Source organism: Arctopsyche grandis, unplaced genomic scaffold (genome assembly GCF_051622035.1).
Source record: "Arctopsyche grandis isolate Sample6627 unplaced genomic scaffold, ASM5162203v2 HiC_scaffold_795, whole genome shotgun sequence".
Classification (NCBI taxonomy): domain Eukaryota; kingdom Metazoa; phylum Arthropoda; class Insecta; order Trichoptera; family Hydropsychidae; genus Arctopsyche; species Arctopsyche grandis.
In genome coordinates, this window is record NW_027518586.1 from 101,762 (window position 1) to 113,412 (window position 11,651).

The following is an 11,651-nucleotide window of genomic DNA, read 5'->3' on the forward strand; positions in this document are numbered from 1 at the left end:
ATATTGACAATATTGGCATATATTATTTTCGATAATAATTATTGAGTTGAGAAAACGCTTCTGGATTTCACAATTTAACGTTTCTGGATTTCACGAAAGGGAGTGGAGCTCCCATGCGCTACCGTCCATTTCGAAATTAGATTCGAAATAAATTGCTATATTCAACACTTCGTCCAAAAAAAAAAATATTTTCGGAAAGAAACTGTAAATCGCATTCACATTCTATCATGTTGTTATCTCATCTATCTGGATTTAGTCACATGACTTTTATTAATGCGACTGCTATTTTTTACGTCAAATTAATGAATTTTATCTTACTTAGATATAAAAAAAAATCAATTGTTTTGAAAGGCGACAGCGTGAAAGATAAACAAATGCAAAACAAAGGCGAATTACGTGCCTATGTGCGAAAAATTTAATTTACTACTTTTATTGAAAGGCTAATTCGACAACAACGAGATATTTTATCATACTAAATTAAAAATAAATCCCTGACGTCATCCGTATTAATGTAATTTATCCACAATCTATTTATCAATTCATTTTTATCTTTTTTTTTTTTTTTTTTGGTTGGTTTGCTTCTTAATTAATTGTATATGAAACTATTTGATGGATTGTGACTAAAATAACGACACGATGATATATAAGATCAAATCAAATCATCAAAATGTATTGTGTAATTGGTTTCATTAAAATTTGATATATTTTTTTCGTATGCGTATTATTTATGGATAAATAAATAGGCATAATTTAAATTTTAACAATTCGTTTATTTAAAAAGGTACTTAATCATTTATTTCATAAATAAATTAAAAATATATTTACAAAAATTGACGTGTTGGATTTGTTGGTAAACTTGCACGGAAAAACGTCAACGAAACTCTGTGCGGCAAAATACTGGAAAGTTGAATTACATATGTACACACTTGTACATATGTAATTCAAAACAATGTATCATTTGAGCTTAAACTAATAGTTCAATAGCTTAGATTAATAGTTCAACCTTTCAGCAGTATGTACACAGAGTTGATTGTGCATTTTTGGTACTAGACTTAACTGCTAAAATCTATTGTAACAGCACTGCAGCCAGCAACGGTAGGAGCAATGCCATCACTCCTGAAGCAACTGCTCTTCCTGCTGGATTGCATAAATCTTCTGTGCAAATCCTACATTCTTCCGGTTCCATGTCGCCAGCGAGTGCTTTGCATTTTATGTTTTTGGCTTCTTGAGTATCTTCTTCCTCATATAAGGTGCATCCTCTCTTTACCTTTACCTTGTCATCGACTAAAATTTAAAACAAATAGATGGTTGCTTTAAAATGTAAAAAAAAATTAAACGAAATCTTGTTATACATTATATATTGTATACGAGTACGTATGTACAATACACGGGTCTGCATATACGGTGTTTATTGAACTAAAGTATTTAGATTTAAATTAAGTATTTAGAAATTTTATTTTATATTTAGATTCAGATCGTAGAAATTGACCTTACGCATAGTGTCAATGACGTGTATTTAAGTTTATTATAGTAATACCCACATCTGTACATTTATTTGTTTTGGATGATTTAAAAATGAAATATTATTTAAATTTACACGTATGTAGATGCAAATAAACCGTGTAAAAAAACAATCGCCGGCGATCCTTTGTAATATACGTATGTTTGTATTATGCATAGCTCGATAATATTAAATCCAGTATAGAAAAAATAAACAGATCGCAGAATAAAGGTTGATCATAATACAGCATATATAATAGATACGTATGCATCTAGTGATAGTATAGAGTTATAGACTATAGATTATAAAGAGATTCTAAATGATTATTTTTGATACGTATTTTACTTATTCTATTGGACAAAATAACAAAAAGTATTATAATCCAAATAAAAAATAACAAATTAAGTATCATACCTGTATACTTAATTTTGTAGCAATGCGTTTTTTTGGGGAGAGAAGTTATCTCTGTTGTGGTGTTTTCGTCGGTGACGGTGGTTTCCTCAGTGACGGTGGTTTCCTCGGTGACAGTGGTGTCCTCAGTGACGGTGGTTTCCTCGGTGACGGTGGTTTCCTCAGTGACGGTGGTTTCCTCGGTGACGGTGGTTTCCTCAGTGACGGTGGTTTCCTCGGTGACGGTGGTTTCCTCGGTGACGGTGGTTTCCTCGGTGACGGTGGTTTCCTCGGTGGCGGTGTTTTCCTCAGTGACGGTGGTTTCCTCGGTGGCGGTGTTTTCCTCAGTGACGGTGGTTTCCTCGGTGGCGGTGTTTTCCTCAGTGACGGTGGTTTCCTCGGTGGCGGTGTTTTCCTCAGTGACGGTGGTTTCCTCGGTGGCGGTGTTTTCCTCAGTGACGGTGGCTTCCTCGGTGGCGGTGTTTTCCTCAGTGACGGTGGCTTCCTCGGTGGCGGTGTTTTCCTCAGTGACGGTGGCTTCCTCGGTGGTGGTGTTTTCCTCAGTGACGGTGGCTTCCTCGGTGGCGGTGTTTTCCTCAGTGACGGTGGCTTCCTCGGTGGCGGTGTTTTCCTCAGTGACGGTGGCTTCCTCGGTGGTGGTGTTTTCGTCAGTGACGGTGGCTTCCTCGGTGGCGGTGTTTTCCTCAGTGACGGTGGCTTCCTCGGTGGCGGTGTTTTCCTCAGTGACGGTGGCTTCCTCGGTGGTGGTGTTTTCGTCAGTGACGGTGGCTTCCTCGGTGGCGGTGTTTTCCTCAGTGACGGTGGCTTCCTCGGTGGCGGTGTTTTCCTCAGTGACGGTGGCTTCCTCGGTGGCGGTGTTTTCCTCAGTGACGGTGGCTTCCTCGGTGGCAGTGACGGGGTCAACATAAACTTGTACAATTCGAATATCTCGTCTCAGTCTCAGATGTGCAAATGCTACATATTTTTCAGAACTTAGCTCGCATGTGGGAGAATTTTCAAGAATTTCTTCACAATCTTCACAATCGTAACAATTATTCGCATTACCTGAAATACATGACTTTCATTTAATCACATGTCAGTTATAATTGTCGAAATTTGATACATACATATTGTATATGAAAGGGTGCTATGTTATATTTGTTATCTTTAGAGATCATCCCAAATAAAATGAGTAAATAAATATTTGAAATTTTGTTTAATGCATAGATTGTTTCACTTTGTGTTCACTACATCGCTAATAAATAAACAATTAAGTGAAGAAAATGAAAATCGGAATGAGACCTTTTATGATACATACATATGTGTGCATATGTATTTATCAATTTAATCTTAAAAACAAACCTGAAGATTTTGAAAAAATGTGATGAATCTATCCTTTTCGGGGATGAGAAAGCGATTTAACTACATATATGTATTTCGACCATGGGAAAACTAATTTATGGTGTTAGATTACTACGACTTGTAATGAAATAAATCAAACTTAATATAATAAACTAATACAGATAAAATTTAAAAAATAAATTAAACTAAACGGCTGTGATGTAACCCCTCGCGTCCGGTAGAGGATGGTTTTATTTTATAATATGTAATTACTATGAGAAACTTGCTGGCCAAAAAACATATATGTATATCCAACTAACTCTATGTAACGTTTGACTGTTTCCAAAATCAAAAGCTACGCTGCAAAATTAAGAGGGTCAAAGATTTTTTAACATAACTTATATCCAATTGAATCCTCCAGACCAGTTTCCAGAAGTTTTAAAGTCAGTGAATGTGTATGACGATGCACAAGGATAATAATTTGAAGATGACAATAGTCACTAGCATGTTATTAAACATTTGATTTTTTTTCATATGAATTTTGAAATTCAACAAAATTCAACATTAAAAATCGGAAATATTATACATATTTTGCATAATTATGCATTATTACTTATTTTATTCAAATTATGTACTTACCATTTGGAAGTAAGCTAGTAAAAACTAACGCCACCAGAAATGGCGCCAGAACCATTGTCGACTTCATTTTTGGTAACCGATGAAAATAATGCCACGAACGTCAGTTGAAGACACTTGTCAAAGGCACAGTTCACAACCGTCTGCGAATACCACTTTGTGTCGGCAGAATTTATTGATTTGGTTGCTGAATATTGTAAAATTTTATCTGTATTTATCTCTTTATCTGTATTTATCTGATAAAATAACTTCGAATCTCGTCCGCACAATTTTTAGTCTTTGTTATTGTTTAATATGTGGAAATGACTCATATAAAATTGCACTATATGTACATACATATGAATTACATTAAATTATCAAAGAAATACTTTTCAGAATTTTCTTGTCTAATCATAAGGTTTGGTGATTATTGCCATTTTAATTATTTTTTAATAAAAGAGAATTGATGAAAAGATAAATCTAACGCAAAATTCAAAGTTCAATAGCATCTTTACACTTTGATCAATTGGTGAGTAATTTTGCCAAGTTGCATGCATAAACGAATTTTCAACAAAATCCATATCGATTAAAAAAATTCTGATGTGACTAACCCATTACTTTACGTACATATGTACATATACCTCTGAGGAATATGAGTAGTATCAAAAACTTAATTCGTCAATAATTGTAAATAAATTTTTGTACTTTATTCCTATTATGTTGTACACTAATATTGAAATAAGATAACACTATAAATAATAATAAAAAAATAAAAAAAATAGAAAATGATCAGTAGATCAGTAACTATTAAAATAGATATAAGATGTATTGGGGACATAATTTATTAGCAATAAAAAGCATTTCAAAAAAAACTACCAACTATGAAAGCGTTTTCGTTTACACACTTGAGCGCAGAGAAACTTACAGATTCTGGATTTGCAGTAAAACGAAAGCTCGACTTCCGGTCATCGGATTTTATTTATATTTTTTATAACTAACAATAATATCACTATAAACATTAACCATAAAATATCAATAAAACATAAAAAAAATTAAAAGAAATATTAATTTAAAGAAAATAACAACTTCCGGTTATCAGATTCTAGCCAAAGCCTTATAAATTCTAAACAAAACATTTTATGTAGTATATAATACTAGTGTTGTGCCCGTTGTTTTCAACGTGTGACTTCGCAAAAAAATTGATATATGAATTAAAGTAAAGTTATATGTTATATATAAATATCACAGGGTAATTTATTGCCGCGTGCCCGTATTACATAATGCGCCGTTCGCCCGCGACGGAATGAAGAAATCAAATTTATTACTTAATATTAAACTGGAACTTACATATATACATATGTACATATATTAAATTTCAATTTGATACATTGAACGCTTTCGAATAAAAGCCTCTAAGTTTACGAGTAAAGGCACTAACGGTTGAGAAGAAAATATTTAAAAATAAATAAATTTCTAAAATTCGTCATACCTAATATATTGTAACGTGGGAACGTGAGAGAGAGTGTATCCGCTGTCTAAGTGTATTCGTGGGTGAACAATAGAGACCCCTGGATTACCCAGTAAGTGCCTGAATAAAGGATGAGCTAGAGTTCTCAGAACCGGGGTGGTTGCGTTCGACTTGCTAGGGAAAATCCACATGCCTATAGACACGCCAATGGATCGGGGATGCTATGCGGAGATGCTCGGGGATGCTAAGCTAACTTGTCCTTTATAAGGAGGTACACACGGTAGACCAAGTGATTACGTGTGGACCTCATGAATCGTTGAATAATATATGTATATATATATATATATATATATATATATATATATATATATATATATATATGTATATACATATACATATATATATATATATATATATATATATATATATATATATATATATATATATATATATATATATATACATATATATATATATATATATATATATATATATATATATATATATATATATATATAGTCTCTTTTGAAATTATATTTTAGATAACATGTGCATATGTATGTATATGTCACAGTGAAATTATATTTCAAGTGAAAATAAATTTTCACTGACGTTTCAGTGAAATCATAACCAGTTACATTATCAGAGTTTTTTTTCTTTAAGTTCTTTAAGATTAGATTGTTAGGGTTGGTATTATTTAAAGGTTAGGATAGGTCAGGTTAAGTAAGGGTTGGCCCTATTCATTTAAAATTGGGTTGTTAGGGTTAAATTTATAGAGTTAAACGTTGTAAATTCATTGTTTGATACATTTTCACTGCTTGAAATATGCTTTCGTGAAAATATATTTTCACTTGAAATATGCTTTCACTGTAACATATACACTACATTAAAAGTAAAAATTTAAATTTTTCACTGTATATTATTGACATTAGAAAATTGAACAGCTTGTCATTAAACAATAAATAAATATAATATTGTACATAACTTTTATATACTACAAACAACATACCTTGCACTTTGTGTGTGTATTGTCAGTTCTGATGCAGTAGAAAGTACGAATAATGAAAATAAAGGCACACATGTATTTTAAGACATTTTATTCGAAGTGAAGCAAAACACGATACATCTTAAACGCACATATTCATTGCTACGCAATATATATTGTGAATATTATATCTAATTTACACATTCATTATTAAAAGAAGACATTCAATTTATACCTATTCCGATTGACATACCATCACAATTTACATACATAAATACATATACATACATATTATTAGTAGATATATTGAAATATATTCAACATTCTACAAAACATATAATATATTCGAAGATTCGAAATAAATTTCTATTTAAATTTAATCTTACATAATTGGACATTTTTATTGATTTAAATTTAATGCACGATATTATCTGCCAACATAAGAAATAGATAATTTTTATCAGGTCATACATAAAAGTATGAACGCATTTCATCATGCATTTATTTTTAATCTGATGCGTATCTCTTGGAATTAATTAATTATTCTTGATTTATTGATATATGTTTTTCTTAATTTATAAGTCTAAGCACAAACCACTGCTTAAGGACAAAATTTAAAACAGGGTTTTAATTATTCGGTTATTTTTTACTATATAAAAGGATCATTAATAACTTGGTATTTTACTAAAAAATTTTAATCTGTCGATTTTTGTTTAGTATGAATAATAAACACCAATTAACGGGAAACATTTCTTATCACTATTCATGTATAAATATCGGTGATTAATCATACTATCGAATAAAATTCTAAAGCAAAGTATATTTTCAGTCAAATACATATCCAGAATTAATATTTTAATAAGCACATACAATATGATATTTAAAAAAACACGCTATATGTATTTATACATATATGTATATATATATATATATATATATATATATATATATATATATATTGCATAATATTTACATTAAAGTTATTCATATTGAATGCACTACGGTACACCATTTTTAAAATTTCGAAAATTTTATTTATAAATAATAAGAGTAAAATCTTATTTGAAGACGAATCATCAATGCGACGAAATGCTACATTTCTTTTTATTTCCATATTTTCCGTTATGCAATGAAATCCACTAAGTGTTCTTCGAAGTTTAAGAATATATTTACAAAAAAATCAAATACGAAGCCATATAAGAAAACTTGTATTGAATTTCACATGCTTACGACGAAATCAATACACGCACGTTTTCAAATATTTAAAATTATATATAATTACTATTATTAAGTATCAATGTATCTTATACAATTACGCATTCTATCATATATTATGAAACAAATATAATAAATATTCAATATTTTGCAGATAGACTTTTTATAAAAAAGATTATACTCGTACGTATAAAATTCCACTTTAAAAAATGAAGAGTTGAGAAAATGAAAAACGGAAATTTATTTTCAATTAAATGATATTTTTAATGTTCTTCCAATAAAATATATTTTTGAGATTAAATGCATACAGTAAAGCGCGTGACGTCATATTGTAAAGATCAATACGGTATAGATAAAGTATTTAATCAGTAACTTAATCATTGCAATCTAAAATGAAATTAAACCATGGTCATATAATAATGCAAACTTTATTATTATTTATCATTCTTGTAAATGATTTTAGAAAATTTTTCCCCTTTTCATGTTTAATACATACATAAACTTGTAGATGTAAAATGAAAGTAAAAATTTGAATAGCTGTAGGCAATTTTTTTCACTCTAAGGTTTTTCCAAAAAATATTAAAAATTTTATCAAGAAATAAGAATGATAATTTCCATTAGATTTACTTTTTTACAATTGTTTTTAACAGTCATTTTGCTGGGGCGAAGATATCATTGGGTAATTTGCAATATTAATAACAATATTTAAAACGTGTTCCAAAATAAAATGAGACAATTAAATTTAAAAAAAAAACACTGTTTCATTGCGAATTGTACCAAAAGTTAAAATTACGCCATTTTGAATAACTTAACCAAAGTTTTTCATTAAAATAATATAATAGTGTTTGTGTACATAAGTACATATGTATATCACTTCTGTAAAGCACAATGGTGATAATGCAATGTTATTCCTACTATTCAGAAACTACAGTATATCGATAACTTTTCAAATTATGTAAGTTTTGTACGTAAAATTATAATTTTAACATTAATTTCGAATCATGTATCAAATTCCTTTCCAAATCCACCCATTGAATTGTGGATTTAGAAAGGAATGCAAAAAATAAAATTGAAAATAAGTCAGCTGCAGTACAACTGCCATTTTTAAATTGTCTATGCGCGTAGTATCAAGGGGTTTATTTATTTATTACTGTAATGATAAGAGCAATCTTTAAACCCCAGTCTTTAAGTTTATGAATTCAGATGCAATGACCAAGCTTTATACATAGACATATGTATTCGAATGTGTATTTCGTATGGATTTGGCTAAATACATCGATGTTTACAAAATGGCGTCGACGTTCGTTGAAGTTATGTTAATGACGGTGGCGCTGTCTATCGGATCAACACGGCAACTACAACGGTAAGTAGCATCAGCCATGCAGAAGTCGAACTGCTTCCTGGTGCAGCGTTACATCCGTCTTCATTGCACGTGTTGCAATAATTAATGTAAGTTTCGTGTTGCTGAAGTGCTTTCTGCTCCAGTTTACGACAAAGATCGCTCTGGGTTCCCGACCATCGATTGCCGACGGCCTGACATCCCCTTATCACCACTCGCTCTTCACCGACTGTAATAAAAGCATACACAGTCAATGCGATTTCTGGACACGATGCTTTTGAAAAGTAACGTTACTTACAGTTGAAGTTGATCTTCTGGCATTTCATCGGCTCAAATTCACTAGGCGGATTTCCAATGATCAGATCGGTGGCTTCTTGGTTATTCAATCCAGAGAATCCGTTCAGTCCGTGGGCCAGCTCTCTACTAGAGAGGGTCAACACTTCAGGTGTACATTCCTGAACAGAGAAAAATCGTGTATTAAAATGAGTTGATTTTGAAAATTCAAATAGATATCTCAAAGAGCGTTCAAATTTTGAGAATGGATCAAAGTGTACATCTGATATATAATTATGAAAGAGACTTTGTATGTAACTATTGTTGGTTCGTAAAAAAACAAATGAATATTCAAATAAATTAAAAAAAAAAAAGAAACTATTCAAATAAATTCAATACAATGTTTACTATTAGATTGACCATGTGTTTCGATATGAGCAACTTTGAGTTATTTTTTATTATTTATACAGGTATACACCAGTGGCGGCTCGTCCATATGGGCTGCGGGGCTGCAGCCTCCCAGTACAGTACAAATGCATGCTATTTTTGTCATCCACATGGGCTGCGGGGCTGCAGACCATATGCATATGCATGTTTTTTTTTGTTTTCATTTGATCACCAGTTTGGTTAACGAGCTACTACAGCCTGATTAATCCCCGCAGCCCCCACAATATGAATTCTCACGAGCCGCTACTGGTATACACCCATTTTATTATACGATAGCTATGCAGTAGCATCGCTAAGCCTGTGCGGGGAGTGCAGTCTGCACCGGGTGACACCATTTGTGGAGTGACACCAAATTGTTCAAATTGAAAAACGCTCATTCGACATATTCGTTATACGACGGTCCTCGAGCGGCTACACGCCTCATTGCAATTTCTGTATATATACAGCTTTCTGTATTTATACAGCTACCGTGAAATCCGTCTGGTGCAGCTATATATAGCATCAAGTATGAGCCATATTTGGCTTTTGTTCGAATTCCTAAGAAATCAGTGTATGTACCTAAAGGTAAGAAGGTTAACTAATCCAGTCAGATGGAGACGCAATCCAGAAACAACGTGTGAACTTAGCTTCTCTTTTGACGCTTCTCTCTCGGAAGTCAAAACAATTAACAAATATTAAAAATTAATAAAAATATTTTTAGGTGATACCACCTCTAGCGATGCCACTGCATCTATGTTCAAACATTGAATAGAAGTATTGTATGCATTATTTAAGGCCAATTACAAAAATCGATTAACAATCATAGACATACATACATATATGCACAAATTTTCAGCATTTTATAAATCAGCAAATTTAAAATGCTGTAAACTCAAATTTCGCGAGAAAAATAGGACAAGGTTGCCAATTGTTTTGGACCGTTTCAATGAAATCAGATAAATTGCCAAATTCTGATAGGAAATGATCGACCTTGGAGTCACATATCCAAAGTCTGGCCAGCAGCACAAAGTCAGGGATTGAAAGTTTTACCCACTAATGAATGTTTCTGAGATACAAATACATACATACATACATATATACATAAAATATTCTCACCGTCAATTCTAATTTAAATTGTTTGATCGGATCCGAACAAGCTGGATTGGAACGGGATTGGCAGATGTAGCAGCTGATGGCAGCGCCTGAAAAAGTTGCAAGTTAAAAAATACTCCGTGTTATATTATAAAGACAAACAAGTTTTAAGAACACAAGTTTATAGATATGCATACAAACATACAAGTTTTATAGATAAACATGTATGAACAATTTGATAGATAGATAATCATTCGAGGTCGTTTCTAGTAATGAGAACTATCGTGTTTTCAATTAGTTCTTTAAAACTGCACATTCTTATCAGCAGCACGATAATATTTCAAAAATTAAAAATAAATGGAACACGCTGAAAGGTTACTTCGGCCATTTTGCTCAAACGCGGGGCATTTGGCCAAAATGTCAGTGCGATCGATAGCATAATATTATTGTGACATTTTCAAATTTCCGCATTATGAAATAGACTGACACATTTTTATTATTAACGCTCTCCCGGCTAAATTGAGGAAGTTCAGGAACCAATCTTCACACTATTACCCATGTATCATCTCTCTGTTGATGGTTACCCCTCTGATAAAATCAGCATCATGTTTCTATTTATAAGTTTATACGCATTAATACTATCTTAAAATCGTGTACATTTTTATTTTTCAATTTTGTTTATAACTGTAGCTTAATAAAAGCATACAATTACGTTGCGGTCTTCTTTAATAAAACCAACCCTTCGTGGTATTGTGCTATTTAAGGCACCGTATGCATCGCCTCATCTATGTAAAATACCTTTTCTTTTTAAATGTTTTATTTGTATTCGTGGCGATATCATCATATTCTCTTCGGGCAAATCACTATGATCTTTCGTCCACCGTGATTTTTGTTTTTAATTTTCAAGCTTTTTATTTTGATTCAAGAGAGCAGTGGCTTTTTTCTTCAACCGCGTAATTCAGACGTCTTCTGGCGGTTCAAGAAGGAAATTCTGGACTTCACTCCC

General features: G+C 31.9%; 2 protein-coding genes across 2 annotated transcripts; both read right to left on the reverse strand.

Moving 5' to 3' along the window:
* Positions 1–394: 394 nt before the first annotated feature.
* On the reverse strand, positions 395–4,074 carry LOC143922198 (uncharacterized). The gene is made up of 3 exons (XM_077445419.1): positions 3,872–4,074; positions 1,916–2,956; positions 395–1,284 (listed from the first exon to the last, which is right to left on the reverse strand). Exons 1-3 carry the CDS (start codon positions 3,936–3,938, stop codon positions 1,067–1,069), a joined length of 1,326 nt encoding a protein of 441 aa, XP_077301545.1. The 5' UTR covers positions 3,939–4,074; the 3' UTR covers positions 395–1,066.
* Positions 4,075–7,762: 3,688 nt separating this feature from the next.
* Positions 7,763–11,204, reverse strand: LOC143922200 (UPAR/Ly6 domain-containing protein crok-like). The gene is made up of 4 exons (XM_077445420.1): positions 11,201–11,204; positions 10,670–10,755; positions 9,153–9,309; positions 7,763–9,083 (listed from the first exon to the last, which is right to left on the reverse strand). The coding sequence occupies exons 1-4, from the start codon at positions 11,202–11,204 to the stop codon at positions 8,851–8,853; spliced, it is 480 nt and encodes a 159-aa protein (XP_077301546.1). The 3' UTR covers positions 7,763–8,850.
* Positions 11,205–11,651: the final 447 nt, after the last annotated feature.